A 27,066-nucleotide genomic window follows, 5' to 3' on the forward strand; every position below is an offset into this window, starting at 1 on the left:
ATCGTTGAAAAAATATCTCCATTTAGTTTTCATGGGGAACAGTTTGAATGAATGAATGGGAACCCGCATGATTTCAAACACTGCCGTGATCGGATTATCTATCGCCCTTAATCTCGATGTGTACTGACCTAATCTGGGCTCTGAAAGGAAGAAATATAATCCATCAGGGATTCAAATGAACCAGAGATGACTATACAGTAACTGTCAGTAACACACATCGCTGCCTTAGTATTCTACGAGCAGACAATGAGCGTCCTCGAGAACAAAAGGCTGATGTGCGAGAGGCAGTTCGAATAGGCCTTTGTGCAAACAGCTTTCACATACTGAAATACAACACATCAGCTGTAATAACAATCTAAGATAAAATAAATACACATGGTGTGCCTTATGTGTAGATTGCAAGAAATAAAACCAATAACAAAACCACATCCAAGATGCCACATTGTTCTGTTAACGTGCTGTTGGTTGCATGTAAACCACATGTCACTGGCTGGGTTTATATTCTGGTGTAAGCGATAATAGGATCCTCATCACAGAAGCTGCTCAGCCACACAATTAGACACAAAAAATATGGATGCAAAGGTTTTCCTTTCTCTTCCTGCCGCCCTCCCTCTCCCTGATTGTAGCCCATGGCCTAGATAGTGTTCCCATCTCTCAGTGTTATCCTGTGTGAATGTTAAAGAATTAGATTCACCATTGAAACACATTGATTATAAAACGTGTGTGTTGGATAGCTTTCTCTCTTTTATCCGTATTACTAAAAGGTTCACTTTTTGTTTGTATTTAGGTTATTCCTTGACTTTATTAGACAATTTACAGATGAGCTACAGTTGAAACATGCAACAAAGGTCAATTTTTATGCATTCAAAAAGAACAGTGATGTAGGGACACTCCTGCAGTAAACTACATACATTACGTTCATGTTTTTCTAAAAACACACACATCTCTTTTAAAACACATCTATTTGAACTCTGGATCTCACCAGGGCTGGGAGATGGCCAATTCTGGATTGTGTATGTGTGTGTTGTTTTAAATTTTTTACTTTCTTACACACACACACACACACACACACACACACACACACACACACACACACACACACACACACACACACACTCTCTGATCACTCTGTGATCTCCTTGGGGTGCAGGCAACCCGGTGTAATGTGTACACAGTCCTATGAGCTGTAACTCCTGCAGCCTGCCCTCTTTCCAACTGAAGCTTTATTTTTTTCCCTCTACTCTCATTTCTGGGCCTAAAATCAGGTTAGTGTTTTATAAGGAGCTTAGCGCAGAGGGCCACAGTGTGCCACTAATGTAATGGAGTATCTCTCTCTCTTTCTCTCTCTCTCTCTCTCTCTCTCTCACTCTCTTGGTCTCTTCTGTCCTCTTTTCTCTTTGTGCATTTGCTTACCCTGTCATGGAGTGTCCTTCTCTCGCTCTCTTTCTCTTTCTCCCTGCATGTTTTTCTCTCTCCTTACAATTCCCTTGCTCCCTTCCTTCTGCATCTTCCTCTGTCTGCAGATTTGGACGACTCAAGCCTGAGGTTTAAACACAACCACAGCACCACAGCTGAGACAAGACAACTCGGCCCACAGAGGAGGACAAAGAGGAGGAAGAGAAGCAAAGGCGGTTCCATTAGTCGTTGGGTAAGTTTACTCAATTTTGCAATGAGCGGTGTGTGTCAATCTGTGTTTTAACATAGAGAAGGAGAAGTATACAGTACCTGACATGGGAATTTTATGATCAAGCTGTTGTGTGGATTATGGTGATGTGAAATATCACAAGGATCTCTCTGCAATGTCAATAATCCACTTGATTATCCGTTGTGTTGGTTGGGGCTATAGCTTGGCTCAGTGGATGAGAAAACTCTGAGGTATGGCCTGATTCATTTGCACTTTAGTTACATTCAGTGTTCTGGTGGAAACGCCACAATTGTATTTGGACAAGAGGTTCAAATGTTGTGTAAGTCACAACCAATTTTTTTTAGAGTGTCCTAGGTTATTCATATGCTTATATCCTTTATTAATAGGGCGTGCTTGTATTCTGAGGACAGGCTGGGTGATATGAGAGGTGCAGTGTGGACTTTGCATGTTTATCCATAACCTGCCCCATCTTGTCTTATCAGACACAGATGCTTCACCGGATCCTGCTCTGTTAAACGTGCCTCGGTACAATTGAAAACTACATGACTTACAGAAAATTGTGGATCTCAAATAGCACGCTAGCTGCAGGGCAGGGTACAAAATGAAGTCTGTAGAAACAAATGAAAACAAGCACCTTGCGCTGAATTTTGCATACGGTAACACATTAACCTAAATCTGGATGTTTGTCAGACAAAGCGTTGCATAAGTAAACTGTCTGAGAGCAAGATTTTAGCTTTTGCCGGGGTCATAAAATAGTGTCCAGGCTGCACTGCTTTGTGACAGCGTGGTATTTATGTGTACTCCTACAAAAGCAACATTATATTTAAAATACCAATACCCCCTCTATGACCTACATAGTGTGTTTTTATTTATTGATAACACTGTATTTAATGTGTTTTTAATGGTCCTTTAATAGTAGAAGTTCCTTGGAATGTATATTGTAGACCATAAAAAAAAAGACTCCTCAGCACGCCTTGTCTAGCTACAGTAAAGGTTTGTCCCGTTCCTGATCTGCCAATAAACCTTTGAACCTCAAGTCCAGAGTCAAACCTTCAGGTTATCACACCAGTGCAATAAGTGCATAATGCGTGCTTGCCAGAGAAAAGAGCACAAACCACTGGAAGATTCACACCACGTGAGATTCCCTCCAACATGTGACAACAGCCTCTTAAAAGTGTGTGCCTGAGGTTTTTGTTGTCACAGTTGTTTCTCATTATTGGTGCCTTTCTTTATGCACTTTCCTGTTGTCTGTTCTGCCCTTCTTTCATTGATCAGACCAATGGAGTATTTCCCTAGAGATACAGAAGGAAGCACCGAGGACATTCCAGGTGAGGTTATCTGTCATGAAGTTTTACAAAAGAGTTTTATGGTGAAGAGGAATCAAGTCTTTGACAATGTAATCAATCAGCAATCAGAATTAAGTTCAGCATAACTCTGAAACATATGACTACTGGCACACTTCAGGGACCATTTATGGTCAGTGACATGTGTCTGATGTAAGAAATTAAAACAGAGAATATAAAAAGTGTGAAAAAATGTTAGTTTGGTGCATGTGTGTGTGAGCTGCTGTGATCTGAATCTGTCTTTTTTTTTCAATCTCTGTCAGGACGTAAGAAGTCCAAATTGAAGGCTCTGAAAACTCGTCTTTTCGGGAGGAGTAAGAGAGGAGGGGGAGACAGCGACGCCAAACTCAGCCAGTCAGCCAGTGACATTACTGCAGGAAAAGGACTTGGATCAGATGAAGATTTGGCGTGAGTGTATACATGGTCTTGTAAATGTTTGCTTTACAGCTCCATTTCTGTCCTGATTTCTAGTCTATGCCTTTACACCTCTTCTGTTCTTCCACTCCGGCCACCACAGTTGCTCCCAGGGGATGATGGGATCACGGGCATTGTCCCATGACAGCATCTTTCTGGCTGATCTGGCCCTGACAGACACTGAACCAGCCAGGGTCTTATCCCAGGAGAACGTTCACAGCAAGATCAAAGCTCTGCAGGTACAATCTTTTACGTTAGGCATTTTCTTGGGCCTTTACAAATGTACTTATTTCAAAAGAAAACTGTGCCTCTTGTATAACAGATTAAACTTCAGCAACAGAAGATGCATTTGGGGCCACCACCTCTCGTTCTGCCAATCAGACGTCCAGAGGATCTGGGAAGCCGATCCGAGGATGACAGCCTTGCCCACAGCCCCCCTGAAATCTCAGGAGCCAAAAGCAAGGTGATTTATTATCCCACTGAAGTGACACATGGTCACTTATCTGCTTATTTGATTAGTCCACATTCAGTTTATTTCAGGGTGCGTTATGATTTTGAGAGTTCCTCCTGAGTGAATTTATCAATCAGACTCTATTAGTCTTTACTTTTCACCAACCATTTTGGCTCTACTCCATCCCACTGCCACACTGTCACTAGGAGCCAAAGCCCTTTTAGTTCAGCAGTGAAACATCTTGCCTATGCCTGCTTAGCAGTGCAGTAAGTACAATAGTTGTGTGACTGTGTCCAAGTGTGTTTCTTTGTGTGAATTTCTGTTTCTTCTATGTTGTAAGGCAAACCCAACACACTGCAAAGAGAGCATCACTCTAAATTCTGGACATTTTGACAATCCTAAATTCTTGAGATACAAGTATGAGATTAGGATTTGTCTAGTTTAAGGCAATGGCTAAAGGATAAGGCTTGGGATGTTCTTTATTTTTCTTATTGTCAACAAACTCCATTACAAGGTTACTGCTTCAGTCCTTCTCTCAATATTGTCTGACTTCCCTGTCTGAGACACTCTCAAGGTGCAAATCTTAATACCTAAACAGCTGGGTACTGCAATTTCTTTTGTTAACTTTGCTAAATAGTAAATAGTGCATTTGTCAGGGACCATTTTTAGACACAGATTAATCCAATAGGTATTTACAACTGCAGGACTGTATGTGTGGATTGACTCAAAATAAACTAGAGAACACATGTTCACTGTAATAGAGGAAACAGAAAATGAAGCTTTTGGTCTTTTCAGGGGATCGGGTTACAAAAAAAAAAAGTATACAGCCAGCCTTAATAGATATAGTCAGATGCGGTCAGCTTGATGTTAGGTTTTGGGAATAAATAAAATCAATAAAGGTATGTGTCTTCATATTCAGTTTGCATTTGCAGTGTTGTACTGTATTATAACCTTTCTTCCTTTTCAGACCCCATCCCAGCCGTCCTCTCGTCCGCCCTCACCCATCCCTAAACCTGCACCAACCAAATCTGTGCCCCTGACTCCATCTCTCCCTTTGCCTCTTTCTGCCTCCTCCCATTCCTCTTCTTCTGCTGTGGAGCCCCCGATAGACTTCAGCTCTCCAGCCCAGTTCACCCCCTCCCTGGATACCTCCGCTGCACGCCACCGGATGTCTGTCAAGCCCAGAAACCAGAGGGCCAGCACCAAGAAGACAACTGCTGCAGTGAGTGAACACGTTTTTGTCTTATATACTGTCAATGAAGACAAACACACCAGCCTTCATTTACCTCTCCTTACTTACTTTATTATTATTTTTTTCACAGAATGACTCTAAGTCTCATTTACACACCCTTAACAACACCAACCACCCAGAGTCTGTAAGAGAAGAAGAGCAGAAGCGGCGGCTTAGTACTCAAGAGCAGGTGACACTGGAAAAAGAACAAGGAGGGGCCGCCACTCCTTTTATGTCTCAGCGTCTTCCTTCAAAATCCCCAGACGTGGAACCACTCACATCAGAGGCAGCATCCAAATCATCCGGCCTAACGTTTTCCCTACAGGACCAAGCTCTTCTTGGAAGATTGGCCACCATACCCTCCCAGGTACTAAGAGTTAAGCCTCACAGACCAGGGGATGTAATGACCAGAGAACGACCACACTCATCTTTTATACAGTCAGAACTGAAGGACGACAGAGAGGATTTTGAAATACAATTACTGTCCCACGACAAGAGAAATACACTCAACAAGTCTGAAGTCTCCTCCAACCAGCACTCTACTCCCTTTGGCTCAGTTTACCAGCAGGTTCAAGGCGAGACAGAAAGCACAAGCAGAATAAAGAGACCCGCCTCAGGATCAGGGTCTTTCCATTTGGCCCTCACCACTGCCAAAAACCGGGATGGAGAAAGACCCCGATCAGGCAGTTTTGTAGGAGTGCTGGGGCACACTGAAGCCAGGCACAAGACAGTCTGGGGAACAAAAGATAAACCTTTTTCAAGCATGAGGGAAAAGGAAGAACTGAAAGAGGGCCATTTTGCTGTGGGAAGACTAAGACAAGAGGAAGTGCCACACAAAAGTTCAGTTCCTCCATGTGAAAGGAGGGACAGCCTCAAAAAAATGGAACCAGTGACGACACCATCTAAAAATGTGAGCACCGATACAGGCACTGCGGATGTTGAAGAGAGCAAACAGGAGGTGTTGGAGGAGGCGGTGGAATCACAAGAGGTCGAGGAGGATGAAGGAAAGAAAGCGTTTGGTGTTAAACTGCGCTCCACATCTCTGTTGATGAGATTTCGTTCTGATACCTCTTCTAATCGTGACTCAAAGCCACTCGTGAACGAGGAGCAATGTGACAAACAAAAAAGACTGGAAATGAGAGACCTCCGACTGACAGGCAAGTCTCTGAGAAATATAAGTAATTTCACCAAGTAGAAAATGTTTAATCTCAGGTTCACTTAAAAAAGATGATTTCTTATTTTATGTGCAAACCTATTTCCAGTTCGCTAAAAGGTTAAACATTCCACACATGCACACTACAATTTGCACATAGTAAATAATCACTCTAGAGTAATACAACTTGCACTGTTCACAGGGGACCTTTGTACTTAAAATACCACTCAGGCTAACTTTAACAGAGCTGCCAAGTGTGTCTAACTGAACTGTGTTACTCCTTAGATCCAACCCCACCGGGCCTTCCCCTTCCAGTTAAGCATAACTTGTCATCTACCAGCCAACCTCACATGATGGCGACAGAAGTCCAAACAACATCCTCAAACCTCAAAGAAGTTGAAACTGCCGTCACAGCGCCTCAGGAGCCCCAGACCACCCCCCAAACATCCTCATCTGAGGTGTCCTGGATGAGCTTGGCAATGGAAAAGACCAGAAGCCTTCAGCACCTTTTTACTAGCAGATTTCCCAGAGATATTACAGGGGTGCAGACAGCGGCTCGACCACAAGTGCAAATGGAGACACCGACTGGAGCACAAGTACAGACACAGACTGTGAAAATACAACAAAGTACAACACCACCAGTGGCTGCAAATCAACCATCAACGGATGCAGTCAAAGCAGAAACAGTGCAAAGTAGAAGTCAAGCACAGACTGTCAAACCATCACTAATAGCTGTGCAACAGAAGACCCCTCCTGTTCAGTCAAACACCTCCAGAGAACCACAAACATTAAAACAAATCAGTGAACCTCAGTCTGCATCTCATCCAGCTGTACAGACCAACCTATGGACAACCCAGTCTCCCTTGCACTCTTCTACACAAACAGAAACCTCACCTCAGTTTGCACAGGGGAGTGTCACACAGTCTCTTGCACAATCTTATATTTCAACGGGCCAGCAGCAACTCCCCTGGAGCAATCGAAGTCTTTATCCCTCCAACCAGCTCAAATCAACAACCTTAGTTTCTACCACCTCCTCAGCAACAGCTCCTCCTCCGGTTTCTACCTTTGGAAGAGGGGAAGGAGAAGCCCCTGTTCAGGAAAATGAGGGAGCATCACAGTCAGGAAGACGGGCCGGTTGGGCCGGGTCAGTAAGCGAAAAGGCTGCTTTTTTGGAGAAAAGGGCAGAGTGGACCACTCCGCCTGGAACCAAGGGGGTTTGTGGTACTTCTTTGTAACTGTCTTTCATATCGTGCTTGACTGTAAATCAATTCAAGGATAAGGCTGGTGATATTCCATATTTGTGTCATTATCAACAAAATAACCAAGAGTCTCTCAATACTTTGACTTTCATACCCTGTCTAAGACCATTGTCATAATTTCATGTTCGGAAAAGGCTCAGTGATCTCTTAAACAGCTTGGCACTGTAGTTTTTAGCAAACCAGACAGAAGTACATTTCTGAAGACTCTTCTTAGCCACAACTTTGGTGCGCTAGTGAGTATTTACAGTACAACATTGTGTAGAGTTGACTCAAAATAAACTACAGTGCCCTTGTTTGTCCAGGAAGGAATATGTCAATGTTGTGACTTGTTTATGTTTTTTTAATAGATGTTGGACACCCAGGTCTTTGTTAGTCAGATGAATTCCTTGTTAGTTTTGGTCTTTTCATGAGGTTTGGTAACGATTATTGAAATATAGAATATCATTAGACTTATTCTTTAAAAACTATTGTTTTAAACTGAAACTTTATCCAGAGCGGATAATCTAACTCAGTTTTTCTCAGGTGGAATTAAGGAAAACTCAAACAGAGGTGCAGACATCAGGTGAATCCCCTGCTTCAGTCAAAACCGTGCCTCTAAGCAAAGACATAAAACCAGAAGGAAGACAAGTGGTAAAACCTGCAGGTGTGTTGACACACATTGATTGCAACTGTCAAAATACTTTATAGTAATTATTGTCTCCATGTGCACCAACATGACAGTTTTTTCTTTCAGAATCAAGTCCCTCCAAGGTTCCAGACAGACCTCGTGAGGACAAATGGCTGCGTAAAAATGTGGCGTCATCGCCCTCATCATCACCCACACTGCCATCAGCGTTGCAGTCCATGTCTGACAGCAGCCAGCCATCCTGGATGGAGCTGGCAAAAAGAAAGTCAATGGCCTGGAGTGATAAGTCCATGGACTGAGAGGGAAAACAGACAGGCAGACAGCCAGACATTGTTGTAAAAACAACAATACGGACAGACCTGCAGACAAATTATGTATTTTTGTTGAATCTGTCAGAAAGATGTTGATTAAGCAACTGTTGAGGCTGTTGTGTTTGTGCATTGAATTGTATTCAATTCTATCAAGTGTAAATGGTATATTGAGAGACAGAGTATATATTGAAAATGCCCAGGTTTATTGTAATCGCTCCACCACAAACACATAAAGATAAACGATGAAGATAAATATATGTGATTCAGCATGCCCCTGCTGTTAATAGTTTGTTAAATAATAAAATTTCCAATGCTATGTTTTTGTCGAGTGTCTAAATGTACAACGGCTAAGGAGTAGATATCAAATGACTAAATTAAAATATACAGATATTATACAGATCTAAGTGCTAAATTACACTGCATTATCATTAATATTGTTTTTTTTTAACCAGAGCATGCATTGAACACATACCAATACTTAATTGTCTGGGTGAATATTCACACAAAAAAACTTATTTTGCAACTACATGCATGCCATTAGCTTTACCTGAGTCTTTCTTATACATTCAGATTAGGATGGTTAGTATTGAAATACACTGAATAAGTAAAATAGAAGGTTTTTCAGAAACCTAAAGAAGTAAGTCAGAGTAAATGTTTGCTTTTGCTTTTACTGTCCCTTTAATCATCTTGTAACTCTTCACATGTATCCTTGGACCCCCTGGAGGGTCCTGACCCTCAGATTAGGAACTATCGTTAGGCTAACCTATTAATACATAAAATCATCATAAGTGCTGTATGTAAAAACTTAATAGAATAAAGCATAGTAAAAAAAAAACTGAAATGAGAGACTAAAAATTTCAGAAAAGGTCACTCTAAGATCTAATATTATATGTAATTGCATAATAGGCTACTTGTATAGCCTACTGTAAGAATCACTAGCTGCCTCAAACGTGTACGTAAATACGTTTACTTTCCAAAAACTTTATGGCTTTTCAGTGTAAAAATCAACAATTTTTTCTATCATTCCTATTAATTACAAAAGAAATCCCCCTGGTTTGTCAGTAGGGGTCGCTGTCAAACTGCTTTATGTTGAAAGACTTCCTCGTGTTACGAAAGCAAAACACACGTGAGGTTGTAAACAAACGAGTGGACGAGGGCAGTCAGTGATATGATGGGCCGTTACTTCCACTTGGCAGTGTTTGCCAATGTCCTGTGTTTGTGTCAAAGCTACACCCTGAGGAGCTCGGTATCCTGGGTCGTCTCCTCCAACGATGTGGTGGAGGACGCGGACCTGTCGGATGAGGTCGCCCCGGCTTTGCTGGTGGACGGTGCGGGGCTGTGGAAGCAGGCTTATCCGTCCTCGAACGTCCTCGGAGACAGCGTGGAGAGCCCGGGAGAGCTAGTCAAGCAGGACAACGAGAATATGGCGCAGATCTCATCTCGCCTGTTTTCATATCGGCTGGAGAAGGTGAAGAAGTCCGGAAGCAGCAGTCCTCCTCCGCACCAAGAGACCGCCAGGACTGCTAGATACATAGCTCATTACAGTGACTGGGGACATCTGTCCACCATTTCAACTCAAGACAAGGTAACTCACACACTGGGAGTTGTAGTCCATGCAAAGACTGTATATTCACTAATAGTAATAGTCTATGGGTCCATGTAGGTTTTCTCTGAACGGTGGCTTAATAATAACTGTGCTAATACAATCAGTGCATTTTAAACTAGCTAAGCAACACACATCTTTTCATAATCAACTAAAGAGAGATTAGAGGGATGGCCATAAAAGATTTTTAAAATACTGAGGTCCAGTGGTAGAAAGCAAGTATTAAAGTATAGGTACAATTTTGAGATACTTGCAGTTTACTTGCATATTTCCACTTAATGCAACTGTATACCTATACTCCACTACATTTCATAGGGAAACATTTTGATCTGTGCATTCTATTGTTACTTTGATTTTACTTACAAAACTGATCGATATATAAACTAATTGGCATTATTATAGATTTTAAGTCTTGCACACCTACACATGTTTTCAGATATGAGGCTGATTTGGTGGGAGCTATGCAAAGTTAAACTGGGATTTATTCAAAGTCACTATGTAATGATGATAAAGTTTTAACTTGTCCCACAACTAAACTAAAAAGACTTGTACATGTGGCAGAGTATTTTTACATTGTACTTCTACTTTTATTTAAGTAAAGGATCTAAATTCTTCTTCCACTTCTCCTCAGGTTATATGAGTCCATTTCACCCTATAGTGCACCCCATTGTGTGTCTCATTGTTTCTGTATTTTGAACATGTTATGGATTACTGACTGTTTGTTAATATCAACAGATCAAAGGTCTCCCCTTTGGGAACATCTTCTCAGTCAGTGATGGACCATTGGACAACAGCACTGGAGTCATCTATTTTTATGTGACTCCAATGGACAACACTGTATCAGACCTGAATAGTAACCCCTACGCTTCTCTCACATTCTCAGAGGCTGAGGGAGAATTCTGCAGGTAGGCCCTAACATTTGACATGTCCCTCTACACTCAATGCCAGATTAATTTTCTAAAAGGTCCTCAGGCAAAAAATCAACTACTGGGTTCCCAAAACGTAAATAATCAAGGAACTGAAATTTACTAACTCAAAAGGGACCCTCTTCAGGACGGGCAATAAAGCAGGACCCACCTGAAGGACTTAAGGCTGAATCTCATTTCTCTGTCTTACCCCCTTCCTGACAGAGGAATGAGATTCAGCCTTTATCATGATAGTTGATATTGCGCTTATTTTCAAACTTATCAGTATAATTAATACAAATCAGTTGACACAGCTTTTTTGGCCCTTTGTTGCCAGTTTTGCCTGATTGATGATCCAACCTTGACTTAATGAAATACCTAGTCACTTAGGCTCAGAAAAGCCAGAACCCCTATAGTATGTGTGTGTTCCATTGCTAACATGGTATTCTGTGTCAAGGCAAATGGTGTATGAGGCAGAAGATCCAAGATGTGCTCGACTCACACTAACAGGCAAGATGGTGGAGGTAGCCCCAGAGGAGCTCATGTTTGCAAAGGAGGCAATGTTTTCAAGGTAACTCAGATAATGGTAGATGTCGCATATGAATGCATGGTGGCTTCCATCAACCCTGAAAAGGAGGGGAAACCACAAAATTAGCCCCATGTATCATGTGTTGTTCTATTTTTGTAGACATCCTGCTATGGCGAAGTGGCCAGTGGGACACAAGTGGTTCTTCATGAAGTTGGAGTTGATCCAGGTCTGGCTGCAGGACTGGATCGGAGGCATATCGCTGATTCCACTGGAGGACTACTTTAAAGCTACGCCTTTCTGAGAACTTCCCTTTTTCTGCATCATGTTAGCCTGTACAGATCAGTTCCTCTGTCCACACCACAGACGTCACGCTGATAAAGGCCAAGAATGTGTGAAGAAGCAATGTGCAAAGAATATTTTTACTTATTCAAAGTTCTGTTCACTTTCACAAATCTTAATTTGTGAAAGTGGTTTTTTCTTCACTTATTCTCTTTTGCCTTGCAAAATCAATTTTCTGTGTTTGGTGTGTGAATGTATTAAAAGCCAGTAGGCTAAATTGAATGGTCACAGTCGTCACATCTGGCATAAAAAAATGTCATTTATTATATTCTTTACAAACATAGTCTATTTTATGAGTTTTTTGAGACAAAAATGGCAATTAGGAGTTCAAGTTAAATTATATTATTTAATCTAGTACCTGAAAATAATATTGTATAAATGTAATACCTATAATATATCTAAAGTGAGATTTTTTTGTGAACTGCTGTTTCCAAGGTTAAAAATGATCTATAATCCCAAATTAGCAATGTGTGCATGCTGCGTGCATACAAATGAAGTACCATGTTGTCTTACTCATAACTTGAAAATGTATTACAGCAAAGTTCTGCTTTCATGCAAACTACAAGCCAGACTCCACATACAAAAAGGACCATTGGTGACAAATACTGACTTTGTTAAAGTTTTAGTTCTACCAACTAAATTCAGTTCAAGTTACGTTAATATCCCAGTTGGGAAACTTGATCTGCAGTCAGGAGGGCAAGATTACAACAATAAAATAAAACTACAAATAAATGAAAAGAAAACAATACAAAAATGTTACCTTTATATTCAACATAGAACACAATTTTACACAATACTACAGCCGCAATCTCTATAAAACAAATTCCAAATGCAGACAATGCGAATCACGTGAACGCGTTTAGAAGGCCTGGACACTAGATGGCGCACTTTTTTCTTGTAGAATGAATATATTTTAAGCTGTTGTAACAGCCATGGAGAATCTCCACTAAGGCACAGGAGGTGGCGCTTTCTTCAAGAAAATAGCCACCATTCAGAGTTGCTCAACTCCAGCTATGATTGCACTACAGGTTGTTTTATTTTGAAGGATGTCACCGGAAGACCCGCTTGTAGTTCACATACCAGACTGTATTTCTTTTTTTTTTATTATTTATTTATTTATGTTTATTCATTCAGAATACATATATACAAACAAACAAGGCATTAAAAACAAACAAAACCAATTTCAAAACATAAACTGCATTCTGGACTGTATGTTTTTATAGTCTATTTAGTTCGTTTACAGCAGTTTAAAGATTTAATAAAACGACTTTCCCATCTGGAATTACATTTTAGATATCCATAATAGCATTTCTACTGGATACAATTGTATTCTCACTAGTTAGAATAGAAAATGAACAACTCCACAATAACATTTTTACTAGTAGAAATTGTAATTCAGGATATCTACAACTTTGATTGTACTTGTCAAAACTACACAAAATATATCAAAAATCATTTAAAAATTGTAATTGGAAGTCTAAACATTTAATAGTTGGACTGTATTGCAGATATCCATAATTCAACTCTTCCCAGTCAAAAAGAACAATTCAGATATCAACAATATAATTGTCATTTTAGAGATCCACAACGTCATTCTTACTAGTACAAATGACGTCACGTTTCCTATTCATGTGTATGGGGTTTTCAATTTCAGATGTACAATACAATTGTAGTCAAAAATCTAATTTCAGAAATCCGAAATAAAACAAACATTACAGATTTCTATATTGTGATTTTAATTATCCAAAATACACTCTTGAAAATGTACAATTGTTACGTATTCCATGTCGGTTTAATAAATTGACGTAAGGATCGCTTTGGTTAATCTTTTTTTTTTTTTTTTTTGGTTATTTTATTCAAGGACGTTTCCGAAAATGACGTCATGCGTGTACATAAGAAGAATGTAATTGTGGATATCTGAAATGTTCTTTTTAACTAGGAATAGGCCTAAATAAAAGACAGATATCTGAAAAAGCTTTTTTTTTATGTTAAACACGGCAAAAACTTAAACATTTTAAGGATTTAGTTTTGACTATCAAAGTTGTAGATATTTTAAAATGGGCCAACAATTTCTAATGTTGTTGTGGATATTATTACAATTTCGACTGAAATGCTATTGTGGATATCTAATGTAATTCCAGATAAAAGCGTGGTCCGGTTAGCACCACGCTGCTGCTTTTTTATTTTTATTTTTTTTAATCCATGCGCCATAAAGCAATAATATCAACGTGATTTGATGGATTTGAGGCGTTGCCTTGTGGACAGCGTCAGAGAGCGACCAGCCTATCACAGAGAATCAACCGTCACACACTCGAAATGCCTTCTACTTGCAACTTGTAGCTAACCGCCTGGCTGGACAATTTTACAATGGATTGTATCGGTAGCTAGCTTCTTCTTTTTTTTTTTATCTTAACCGACCATGTAAACGGTCTTGTCACGAAAGGCAGTTGACTCGTGACTGACCGCCGTAGGACGGTAACTGTACAAGAGATAGCCAGTTACAGCCCTCCGAACAACGACGAGAATAGACGCACCGAGCACTTCTCTCCTAGCGCAGAAGTCCGTGCTCACAGTCCCGGTTAACTAGAGCGTTTTTACCGTTTGACGCCCCTCTATGCCGGCGCCAACGCCCGTCTAAACATCCTGAAAGCAGAGAGAGAAGGAGGGAGGGAGGCAACGGTAGTTCCGGGGTCCCCGACACTCAGCCGAGAAGAGGCATCGCTGAAATGAGATGAGGCTCAGAAATGGAACTGTGGCCACTGCGATTATTTTCTTCACGTCTTTCCTCAGCCTGTCCTGGTACACAGCGTGGCAGAATGGCAAAGGTAGGTTAACCATGTCTCTCAACGCGGTTACCACACACACACACACACACACACACACACACACACATATGATATGAGCTTATAAGGTGAAACGTTAATTGACTTTTAGAAGAAGCGAGAATTGTAAGGCCTCGTTAACAAACTGGTAGATATTAAGCTGGCGTGGGTTCAGCAGCATGTCGTAGGACAGCAGGTGTTACCGTTCACCTCGGACCTAGCTCATCCGGTGTCATTCCAGTGGATTTGCCTCCTTACAATGTCGTCGTTCAGTGTACACACGTCTACAAGTATTTCTATTTCCCCTGTATGCACTTTCACACTTTGAGAGCATGGCGGATGACGTAGTCAGTCTCCATCTCTCACAGCTCATTGCTCATCACCAGACTGTTCTGTTTACTTCCTACCTTAATCGGTTAGAAATAATATCAGTGCCAGTTTAAAGCGCCAGGCAACACAGTTTGCAATACTTCTTGACAATTATACCAACCAATTCTATGTCACTTCCTGGAGAAACATGAAGGCCTTTTTATCTGAATATTATTCAACAAATATATAGGCTAAGGCTTATCACACAAGTGTGTCTGTGTTTCAGTAGTATACAAAAGCCAAGTGCTTACTTGCCAGGGTTAACCCAATCCATGTGGGAGGGTTATGGGCTTTAGTGTATGACTTGTTATCAGCAGAGGGTAAATAATTGCAACCGGTAGATAAATCCCAAGCCAAGGCTTCATGTTGTGATTAATGTGGAGCTTATCAGCTTGATGAAATGTTTTTTTTTATTTTTATTTTTATTTTTAAATGGAGTCCAGTGAGTCCCACTACTAGAGAATGCTGGGACTGGGCCACGGCTTGATGTGAAAGTACTTGTGCTAAGCAAAGATCAAGTGACAGTGCCCTCTGTTCTGTGTGTTTCACCTGTTGATACAATCCAGTATCTTTTAGTCAGAACACGCATATTTAAAACATGCAGAATGTAAAAAAAATACTTTGGATCTACTGATCATTAGAAAGGAAAAATGTGGGCGAATGTGTGCACTTGAGCTTAAAGCTGCTGTTTAAAAGTAAATGTGATTGCATGGTGTCAGAGACACCGCACGTTAAGAAAACATAAGCAAATAGACAAAACACAAACCAAAACTGGGGTTAACCCAGACAGTATTGGATTGAACTTTGCATCAACAGATAGCCAATATTAAAAAGACTTAGGCCAAACAAAGTTTAATTGTCAATTAAACATGTTTTCCACATATGGGAAAGATATTGGACCACATATGTGCAACATAAAATATGCAAAAGACTAGCTATTTGCAAAGAAAAAAACTATAGTAGGCATATTTACAATATCTCCAAACTAAAAGTTTTATTTTTTGAAAAATAATCAATGTGTGGTCGACACATTCGTCTTTTTTAGTGTGATATAGTGTTTCAGCGTTTCTATATGCTCTTTTACTGTCTGTATATGCAGCAAGTTTCTTATACGTGGTGACAAATTGGGGAATATGCTTCTTAATTTGAGTGTGTTTTGCTTAGCTGCAATTGCAGCATTTCTATGTCTTGTCAGACATTTTCTTCATTTGTTTGTTTTGTTTTCTTAAGCTGCAGCGCACTGAGCAACGTATTGAAAACAGCATACCAATTTGTTCATTCATCATTTATAGCATAAACTCTGGGAAGCATTAGTTTTTGTGAAGGCCACACTGACACAAATATCTCTCATTGTTTGCTGAACAGTTCCATTATTTGTGCACAACACTGGGCTGTTTTCTTTCTTTATGTGATAAAGATGAAATGTAACGCTAACTTAGTATCCAAGCTTCTTTCAAAGGTCCAAAATAAAATGCAATATTGTCAGCTTTGAGATTACCTGGGCCTAAACATTTATTAGTCTATCTTTATCTTATATTTCCTTAACGCTCTATGCTGGTGTTGTTTACGGTGTTAACATGAGATGTTTGAATGCAGTTTTTTGTTTCTTCTTTTTTACAGATAAGGTTCTTTTTTGTGCCATTAGCATTTCTCCTTGTGGTTATAGAGGGCTTATTATTTTGCTGCGGCCCAGCGTGGGTGGTCAGAGTATGCTTGCTTCAAGCATTGAGTCATTCTGAAAATGATAAATTTCAAAACCTGTTCCAGTAGTTGGAAAAACATGGCATTTAGGCTCTTGACTGTTTTGTATGATTCAGTTATTGGAGTTTATAAGACCGTTGTTTTGGGAACTATTGGAGTGGAGAGGTAATCTTTTCTTTTTTTAAACTTTTTTTCCCCCCCAACTCTCTGTTTCAGACAGCTTGTCTTGGTCACTTGACTGCTGTGAATGAGAGCTGTGCTAGTCAGCTGTCCAAACACTCCATGTTGAATGACTCTCCAGAATGTGTACTTCTATGTCAGAGTCCGCCTCGACTCCTAGTGAGAGACTGCTATGTGGTATCTCCCTGGTTATATCTCAAAAATAGACCTTAACTATATTGTTGTTAATACCGGATAGATATGAATAATAATAGAGGGTATTTGGTTTGAGATGAGGGGGGGACAAAGAGTTGATACTGTGTGTATTGTATATATCTTAGGACAACCAAACTTGATAAAGAGTACACAGTCTACAGGAACAGCTTCATAATAATAAAATACACTGCTGGGGACACAGCAAACATGCATTGGCAATAGTTTGTTATCCTTATGTGAAGAAAATGGGGCTACTGTATACTACCATCATCACCACATTATGCCACTACAAGTTGCTTAAAACAATATTTCCCCCTCTTTCAATGTACTTTCTTTCTCCATCAGGCGTATTTAGAGTCAATCAATTTAACACAAGGGAAGACATTTGGTTGAATACTGAACTGGTGGCACTAATCTTGAAATCTAGTGTTGATTGTATACATCTTGTGTGCTGCCGGGTTGAAGATTTGTGTGGGAAGCTTTCACGGAATTCACTTAATAACTTATTTTTTAGAGATATTGTGTGTGGTATTTTTAGGCCTTTTTATTGTTGATAGGACAGCTTAGATTTGAAAGGGAGAGCGAAGGAGAATGACATGCAGTAAAGGGCTGCTGGTCTGAACCGAACCCGCAGCCGCTTTTTCAAGGACTGAGTCTCCGCGTATGGGCGTGTGCTCTAACAGGTCAGCTACCCAGGCACCGACATTTATGAAATTAATATATTATGTAAGTCTGGACCGACATGGATGTTTGTAACAAGGCGCTAATTCTAGTTTATATGTTTATTTATTTGACAGGGACAGTGCACAGCTTCTTAACTTTTATCATAGTTAAGCAATAAGATACATCTGTAGTCCCTGGGCAGGAAACAGAATGCCATCTCTGTTAAGAAAATGAACACTATAGTATGAAAACAGTTAACACAAGTGATATGCTTGTTTGTATCACTATCACATATCACTATAGTGTGACTGTATTAATCCTTTCTCTGGGATTTCCAGCCCTGGTTTGAGATGGCTCTAAGGTGCTCATTTATTTTTGTAAATCTGACGTCGTCCTTGCAAATATGACTTCCTCTTTGCCTTCCTTGAAACCATGCATGCATTCCCCTTCCTCTGTGTTTTAAAGGCATGGCTTTCTTTAATCATCACATCATTCCTAACACAATGGGCCAAAAATAGCACAAGTAATAGCAGGGACGGGGGCAAATGAGCCAGCAGATAAGGAAGGTGTTAGGCCAGATACATGGTTTATTAGAGCGGGAGAGAATATAGCTTGCACATTATGTTTTCTTATTGTGTGTGTGTGTGTGTGCGCGTGTGCGTGTGTTAGGGCAGTCTGCCAGACAACTCCTAAGTGGCCTGGAAGGAGGAAGAGAGAAAGGCCAAGTCTTAAAAAAGAGCAGAGGATAAGCCTGACGTGGGCTGTATGATGGAGAGAATGGATGAGACTGCTAACAAGGCAGTGAGGCTGTGGGATAAGTTATTTTTCTGTAGTTTTAACGTGCATATATATATATTTTTTTATACGTTCATGTTACGATACACGTCTGTATTTGGCGGTGGAACCAGTGATACTAATATAGTTATTTCAGAAGGCAGCAGAGAGCTCCGTGCTAAGTAATTGTACGTTAGCTTGCGTGGACGCTACCGCGTGTCTTGATCAATAAAAGCTAACTTAAGCCATTGAAAAGCTATTTGGAAGCTTTTTTTTGGAAGTAGTTAAACTAATAACGCTACTGCCCAATACTGCTTGCAGTACAAGTTGGATTTAGTGCCGTGACACTGTCTGCAGAGATTGCTAATGGGAGCTACTATTTGCCAGAAGGTGACGTTAGTGGATATTGGCGGTTCAACCGGCTAGCATGAATTCTAACTAGTTTCCGCCTTGTAAACCGGAAATTGGAATCGGCCCAACTCTACTTTCACTACAAGTAGCCTACAAGATGCTAGACTTCTGTGTATATATAGACCTACTTAACAAAGTTTGTTCACTGATGGCTACAAGTTAGCAATCAAACACAACAAAGGTTGTCACTTGAATTGTGTTTTGAGCTAACGATAGCAATCAATATTTATATATATATATATATATATATATACTATAGATAGCTAAAACGTTTTTAAAATGATTCCCATCTTCTGTTATTGTTTGTAATGAGAAAAGTTTATTATTTCACAAATTTCAGAATGGCATGTTATGCTGTAAACCATTTAATTCTGAGTATGCACAACTAACATCTGCACCCAACCAGAGCCGGTCTGACTCAACTCTCAACGGGTATGACACATTATGCCGTTAACCGTTTAAATCTGACCATGCGCGACTTAAATGTTCACTTGACTTACATCGGGGAGTGACAGTGGCTACCACTCTGCAAAAGGCAGACTAGTGAACATCCTGGCACTGAATGCCAGCGGATTTTTTGGAAATGAACTGAACTTCTCTGCTGTTGTTGAAGCTACCTGTGAATATCCTAAGTTTACACAGTCTATGTTGAAAACCCAGCACAAAGCATGGTGATACAAATGTATGTTGTTATTTCAAATTGTGCGAGGACCTGTGGAGATTTCCCCATTGTCATTTACAATCACATAGTATGTTCCTCCCTGGTTGCATCTCATGGTCTTATTTTTTAGCTCCTAAACTCCTTGTTCCGCGGCTGAACCGAAAGTTATTCTGTCCCTCCTCCGTGAAGGAGCTATAGGCAAGGATAAACGAGAGTAGCCTTCCCGAAAACCATGCAGCTGAAGGAGTTGGTAACTCCGCCCTTACAGCTAACATTTTAATGTGATGCTTCAGTGGAAAGGACGTCTCATCTCTGTAAAACCAAATGACCTTGTTGACTCTCTCCAATGATTTCCTTGCATCTTTCCTGTGCCTCCTCGTGGGAGGGACTAAGATGCAAGGAAGGGATCCAAGCGGACGCGTCGAGGAGGCGATGGATGCGACATTAGAAGCACCTGTTGAAATAGACTCTAGTCCTACCCTGATCAAACCCACCTTGCGACTTGGGTCGCAAAGCCAAGTAAATCAAGGAGGTTTCACACATTCAGAAACACAATCGACATGGGTGTATGTGATGTCACATACACACCTTTTTAACCTAGACAGCCTGAGCAAACAGGAACAGGCGTCTTCAGCTGTTGGTGAGTTAACAATCATTGTGCGTCCCTCTTTGTGCTTCTGTTCACTTCCTGTATCCCACATTGCTATTCATTCATGCATGTTCCTCCTGTTTTCCTGGACAGAATTCCCAGAGGGCACACAATTTCTCCTCCTTGTCGGGGAGGAGAGATAGTGATTGTTTGGGCTCTAACTGCTCTCCGTTGATTTAATCTGTGGAATAAACTTGCTGTTTACACAAGGACCGGCTTGTACACATTAGTTTGTCTGTGTGGATGTGTTCTTGCATGAGTACAATTATCATGACAGCTGTGCTCAAGGTGATGAGCTTTTAATTGACCAAAAACTCAGAACAAAGAACTGATTCTCGGAGATGACATTTTCATCATGGGAATCCTAGTGGCCCTTAGATTTTACATTAAGAGCAGATTTCAATTTCATTTAGATATATTAGTTTTTTGGTCATTTATGACAGAAAATAGTGAGAGCTTCAAGTACTATTTTTATTATCAATGTGTCAGCAATTGTTTTGATTAACTTAATATGGATTTGGTTACAAAATGGCGGAATGTAGTTTAAAATGTATATTATTTCCCAGAGCTGAAGGTTACATTTTCAGATTGTTAATTCTTTTCACAACTCAGTTTTCTATCATATTGACAAGTAAAAGCATCAAATCATCATTACTGACAAGCTAGAAAGAGTAAATGTTTGATATTTGTGCTTAAACCATTACTGAACATATTAGAGGATTATCAAAATTGATAATTTTTGTCAATCTACTAATCAGTAAATGGACTCAGCTCTTTAATATGTTTTTGAAGTGGACTCTATGGACTCCCACTAGATATCATTATACAATTATTTGGTGACTTCCCTGAAAGTGAGTTGCCCAAAAAATACTAATTTTTGTAACAATCAAGTATCAAAAACTGAGTAGGACACGCTGTTGGTTGCTGTCCTACAGTGGGGCCCTAAAGTTTGGGCACTCCAGGTAAAAATGTATATTAATGTGCGTAAAGAAGCCAAGAAAAGATGGAAAAATAAAAAAAAAGGAATCAAATGACAGATTAGACATTCGTTTAATATGTCACAAAAAGTTAGATTTTATTTCCATCATTTACACTTTCAAAATGACTAAACAAAAAATGGCGTCTGCAAAAAGTTTGGGCAACCTGCAGAGGTAATACTTTTACTACGGCTCTCCGTGTGTAGAAAAGTACCGTAGGCAGCAGCTGCCGCTGACAGTGTTGCGCATTGTTTTTGATGGGTCAGTCATTTTGCAATATATATTTTAGGGGGAAAAAACATTGAATGTCAGATTTTTCCAATATCATGCAGTTCTATTGAAGTCTGAATATATTGTAAACAAATTAATAACATAACTAACTACACTGGTTGGACGGTTTCAGACTGATACCTCCGGGACAGGTTGGTCCTCACCATCAACACGGGCATTTTAGTGCCCGTGTTGCGGAAATTACCTTTCAATACTCATCTGGATTGAAGCAGCAAACATTCAGTGTAAGAGTAAAAAAATGACAAAATATTATTATTCATAAGTTTATTTGATTCACAGCTGCTACATAGTTTTGACCTCGACAACCCAACTGCATTTCACCACAAACTTGCGATTAATCAACTTTCTAAAAAAGGCGGAATTGCTTGTTTGCTAAGGGTTGGGTCGGGACACCGAGAACATTGTATTCAGAATATAAAATATTGTTTTAGCACTTATTTGTGTGTTTGTTTAAAGTTGTTCACGAGATACCAACCTTTCGTGAACGTGTGAATTTCGCCACCAGCCGTTGTTTGTGTATGTGTCGCACCGCCACAAATTAGTCTGTGTGGGAAACTCTGGCAAAGCTAGGGTACATGTTGCCTAAACTACCTCTTAATGTAGTCTAAGTGATTGGATCTCAATGCATCCTGGGTACGTTGCCATCTATACTTATAGCTGTCCACTTGTGATTCTAAAAAACCTTTTAAAGTAGGCCCAAGAGTCAAAAATGAAATGGGGTTAAAGGGACACACAAGGCTGAATGAGCATATTAGGACTTACAGTAAAGGAAGAAGAGTTTGTGTAGGTCGGAAGAAACGATGAGTCCATAGTTAGGATTTGAAATTAAGAATCTAGGTTGCAATCCGGTTTATTCTGATACCACTTCACTTTCTTTTTTTGAAAATTATATTTTTTAGGTTTTATATAACAAAACAGGACAGAAAAAAGCCAAAAGAAAGCACAACAATGAAGCTACCAGGAAAATTAAGATTAAAAGCATGTCTAATTGCTGTTATCTACTCGTTCAGATGTCATAGCTGATACCACTTCACGTTTTGACACCACAACCCTTTCACTTTATTTTAAATGTGAGGTGAAAGGGTCGTGGTGTATTGCGGAAAAAAGGACAGAATGAGATAAAGGTGTGCATTTTCTCTTTCTGCAAACTACACGGAACCGTTCAGGGAGTATCACTCGCCTACTCATGGATCGACTTCCACTTCTCCGGAAAATACCACTAAAAATCAATAATGTGTGTGTGATATTATTTAGGTGGGTTGGTGTGCTTGTTTTTGTTTTCTTCTCTCTGTGTGAAGAGAGAGAGAGAGAGAGAGAGAGAGAGAGATATATATATATATATATATATATATATATATATATATATATATTGTGTGTGTGTGTGTGTGTGTGTGTATGCCCTATGTCTGGCATCTGTAGCTGCAAGCCCATAAGAAAAGGCTTAATGACATGGCATCTTTTCAGCAACCCTAACATGTTTAAGGATTGTTACATTTGTTGAGGTTGCTGATTCATCAGTCTAATGTGAGTAAAAGCTGAAGTGCTTTTGAGGTGAATTGGCTTACTGTCGGTACACAGAGACAGTTTGCTGAGATTGAAATTAGAGGGGGAAGTATTTTGATAAATGTGTTTTCTGGTAAAATCTTTCTGGATGGATTGAGCAGTCAAACGTTGGTTTTGACTTACTTTTCTCACAATCCTGCAAGCTGTTCTGTCTGATAGTTTTCTTGGTCTTCCAGATCTTTTTCTTGGTCTTCCACTGTTACTGATGACTGCTTTTTCTTAATTACATTCCAAACAGAGGATATTAGCATCTGAAAATGCTTTACTATCTTCTTAAAGCCTTCTCCTGCTTTGTCAGTGTCAACTATTTTCAGTTTCAGTTTTCTAGACAACTGCTTAGAAGAACCCAGGTCAGATGAGTCTGGGCATTTAAAATCTTAAGATTGACATTAGGCCTGCACGATATTGGAAAAATCTTACATTGTAATAATATTATAATGTTTTATAATTTAAAAAAACATTAAGCCTATTTATTACGGAGCAACACAAACTGTCCTTTATTAGAGAAGGACAAGCAACAAGAAAATTAAATCATGACTGAATTGGTCTCTGACCAGTCTGCCATTATCATCTGGGAATATAGCTGCATTGTCCCACTTAATCTCCGGAGCGCGTCCTGTATAAACCTGAAGCTGCACAGACCACGAATACCACACTGCTCATCTCTACTTTTTGCTGCTCATCACTACTTTTACAGAGAGAGTGGACACTAACGCGGCGGACAGGTCTGCTGGCAGCCACTGGGCAGCCTCAAACACTACCGTCCCACCGGAAAAAAGTCCCTACACTCTACATCAGGGTGTCAGTGCAACCATTTCTAACCATCTAAACAACTTCAATAGTAGGGTTTAAATCAAACTCATGACAACAATAGTGACAAAGAATGCATTTTAATAAAAATAAATCAGAACACATGCAGAAGACAACGGAACAGCTTAAACACGTTTGTATCGGATTAGAGAGGCATCTGATTTAACACATAAGACTCCAGGATTGATCTTGGCCTGGCTGTAGCCTGCTCTGGACCAGGCTAGCCGCAAAGAATACATCTCCATGGTTACTTGGCTGGGTTTAATTCAACCTGGTTCTGTGCAGCTGAGTCAAAGCTAAATTCCTCCAGGATAACTTCAATATTTTGGCTTAATCCCTTATCCTGGTTTTGTGCAACAGGCCCCAGATCAGCAAACTAAGTAGACAAACTGTACAAGAACAGTTTTAACAAGTGTACACTTATTTGTTTAGGCATTATTTGTGATTGAATTTTTAAATCGTTAGTTATGTATTTCAAAGTAAAAATAGGCTGGAAAAAATGACATATTGCTTTAATAGGGACACCTGCGTGTTATGTGTTGCAACTCTCTCACTCATGCAAACATAAACTGCACAAGTCCCTTATCAGCACTCCCTGCTGTCAACAGCATGCCTCAGCAAGGGAGAGAGGGGTCAAGGACAATATCGCTGTGAGGGCTTTTGATGAGCTAATGGATTGACTCAACACCCTGGTGAGTTCAGGGTTGGATTTCTGTAAAGTATTTCTCAGCACTAAAATCATCCTTGTTCTCTCTTGTGAAGCTCAAAAGATGGAAGTTTTGAAGATCTATGTAGCCAAGCTTAGACATCCATCCATTGTCGTTAGATTTTTTTATCACTATTACTGAGGTCAATGTGAGTAAGCACTGTGCCATAACAAGTACAAAAAGGATGTGAATCAAGAAGTGTATTTAACATTATTTACAATTGTTCTTAAGACCTATGTTCCTCTTTCTTGAGCAAGTACATTCTTGATAGATGAGTTTTGGCATGTGGACAAAGAAGAGATGGGACGCGCTTACTTTAAGATGTTACCAATTACAAGCTTCTTGCAATGTCTTAAGGAGTCTTCAGACACATCTGTTCGAAGGTTACATCCACACAAATAAATCTCTGGTCTTTTGCCACTGTTGTTCTGTAGGTTTAACTTGTACATCCATGATTGTCAACCCCAGTAACATTAGATAATCTGTTTCATGTTTACACCGGCACGCGCATGCCAGGTGCATGCAAATTTCTTTTTTTCTTTTAAAGTTTTTTGTTTTTGTTTTTTTCCCCCCTTTATTAGATAGGCAGATAGAGATGTTTGAAAGGGGGAGAGAGAGAGAGGGGGAGTGAACTGCAGCAAAGGGCCCACAAGCTGGATTCCAACCCGGGCCCGCTGCGTCGAGGAGCAAGCCTCTGTACATGGGCACCCGCTCAACCCACTGAGCTATCTGGGCGCCCGCGAATATCTGATATGGAGCCTAAACGCTTATGTGGACGGAGATTTATTTTGTTTCTCATCTACAGTATGTACAGTAACGTTTTTTAAGTTACTGAACTGAGCACATTCTGTTGCACAAATTTGCCAGTGTCATTTTTGCTATTAAGTTGCAGTACCAGAACAAAGAGTATTAAGTCAAAGTATTAGTCAAATATGCTCAAGTTGATTGTTTTTTTTTGCAATAGATGGCGTGACTTTATTGTTTTCATTTCTGTAAAAATTTACTGTTTAAAAAAAAAAAATATGGGCATAGAGGAAAATAAGTATTTGAACACCCTGCTACTTTGCAAGTTCTCACACTTAGAAATCATGGAGGGGTCCGAAATTGTCATTGTAGGTGCATGTCCACTGTGAGAGACATGATCTAAAATTGTTTTTAAAAAATCCAGAAAACACAATGTATGATTTTTTAAACTATTTATTTGTATGATACAACTGCAAATAAGTATTTGAACGCCTGAGAAAATCAATATTATTTGGTACAGTAGCCTTTGTTTGCAGTTCCAGAGGTCAAACGTTTCCTGTAATTTTTTACCAGGTTTACACACACTGCAGAAGGGATTTTGGCCCACTCCTCCACACAGATCTTCTCTAGATCAGTCAGGTTTCTGGGCTGTCGCTGAGAAAAACGGAGTTTGAGCTCCCTCCAAAGATTCTCTATTGGTTTTAGGTTTGGAGACTGGCTAGGCCACGCCAGAACCTTGATATGCTTCTTCCAGAGCCACTCCTTGGTTATCCTGCCTATGTGCTTCGGGTCATTGTCATGTTGGAAGACCCAGCCTCGACCCATCTTCAATGCTCTAACTGAGGGAAGGAGGTTGTTCCCCAAAATCTCGCAATACATGGCCCCGGTCATCCTCTCCTTAATAATGTGCAGTTGCCCTGTCCCATGTGCAGAAAATCACCCCCAAGCATGATGCTATCACCCCAATGCTTCACAGTAGGGATTGTGTTCTTGGGATGGTACTCATCATTCTTCTTCCTCCAAACACGGTTAGTGGAATTATGACCAAATAGTTCTATTTTGGTCTCATCTGACCACATGACTTTCTCCCATGACTCCTCTGGATCATCCAAATGGTCATTGGCAAACTTAAGGCGGGCCTTGACATGTGCTGGTTTAAGCAGGGGAACCTTCCGTGCCATGAATGATTTCAAACCATGACGTTTTAGTGTATTACCAACGGTAACCTTGGAAACGGTGGTCCCAGCTCTTTTAAGGTCATTGACCAGCTTCTTACTGATTGTATGGGGTGGGCAGGTGTCTTTATGCAGCTAACAACCTCAAACAGGTACATCTAACTCAGGATAATAAATGGAGTGGAGGTGGACATTTTGAAGGCAGACTAATAGGTCTTTGAGGGTCAGAATTCTAACTGATAGACAGGTGTGCAAATACTTATTTGCAGCAGTATCGTACAAATAAATAGTGTGGGGTGTTCAAATACGTATTTTCCTCACTGTGTGTGTGTGTGTGTGTGTGTGTGTGTGTGTGTGTGTGTGTGTGTGTGTGTGTGTGTGTGTGTGTGTGTGTGTGTGTGTGTGTGTGTGTGTGTGTGTGTGTGTGTGTGTGTGTGTGTGTGTGTGTGTGTGTGTATTTACAGTTGTGTTTAATACCACTTCATAAATCATATTTTTTTGTGATATTTCGACACAGCAAATAATTTAGGTAAGTGCAAGTGAGTCATAGAAAACCAACATTCATG

The 27,066-nt window shown here is 40.1% G+C and overlaps 3 protein-coding genes across 5 annotated transcripts in view; all 3 read left to right on the top strand.

Annotated features, from left to right (window-relative positions):
• Positions 1 to 1,264: 1,264 nt before the first annotated feature.
• Positions 1,265 to 8,748, top strand: cracdla (cracd like a). 3 transcript variants are annotated; one of them, XM_034885400.1, is made up of 11 exons: positions 1,265 to 1,648; positions 2,921 to 2,973; positions 3,252 to 3,396; positions 3,506 to 3,641; positions 3,725 to 3,865; positions 4,821 to 5,075; positions 5,176 to 6,241; positions 6,523 to 7,451; positions 8,019 to 8,139; positions 8,230 to 8,436; positions 8,471 to 8,748. In XM_034885400.1, exons 2-10 carry the CDS (start codon positions 2,925 to 2,927, stop codon positions 8,418 to 8,420), a joined length of 3,033 nt encoding a protein of 1,010 aa, XP_034741291.1. In that variant the 5' UTR covers positions 1,265 to 1,648; positions 2,921 to 2,924; the 3' UTR covers positions 8,421 to 8,436; positions 8,471 to 8,748. The 3 variants fall into 3 exon arrangements, 2 of the variants coding, with proteins under 2 accessions (XP_034741291.1, XP_034741290.1); XM_034885399.1 differs by lacking the exon at positions 1,265 to 1,648 and having other exon boundaries at positions 2,604 to 2,973; XR_004658517.1 differs by lacking the exons at positions 1,265 to 1,648; positions 8,471 to 8,748 and having other exon boundaries at positions 2,602 to 2,973; positions 6,523 to 7,458.
• A 791-nt stretch (positions 8,749 to 9,539) lies between these two features.
• creg2 (cellular repressor of E1A-stimulated genes 2) lies at positions 9,540 to 12,101 on the top strand. Its single transcript, XM_034885402.1, has 4 exons — positions 9,540 to 10,017; positions 10,771 to 10,940; positions 11,398 to 11,511; positions 11,629 to 12,101. The coding sequence occupies exons 1-4, from the start codon at positions 9,601 to 9,603 to the stop codon at positions 11,768 to 11,770; spliced, it is 843 nt and encodes a 280-aa protein (XP_034741293.1). The 5' UTR covers positions 9,540 to 9,600; the 3' UTR covers positions 11,771 to 12,101.
• Positions 12,102 to 14,065: 1,964 nt separating this feature from the next.
• mgat4a (alpha-1,3-mannosyl-glycoprotein 4-beta-N-acetylglucosaminyltransferase A) overlaps positions 14,066 to 27,066 on the top strand; it is a 31,503-nt gene continuing 18,502 nt past the window's right edge. The window contains exon 1 of the mRNA XM_034886309.1: positions 14,066 to 14,633. Coding sequence (XP_034742200.1) covers positions 14,540 to 14,633 — 94 coding nt within the window. The 5' untranslated portion in view covers positions 14,066 to 14,539. The remainder of the gene's footprint in view (positions 14,634 to 27,066) is intronic.

The sequence above is a fragment of the Etheostoma cragini genome, chromosome 11 (assembly GCF_013103735.1).
Source record: "Etheostoma cragini isolate CJK2018 chromosome 11, CSU_Ecrag_1.0, whole genome shotgun sequence".
NCBI lineage: Eukaryota > Metazoa > Chordata > Actinopteri > Perciformes > Percidae > Etheostoma > Etheostoma cragini.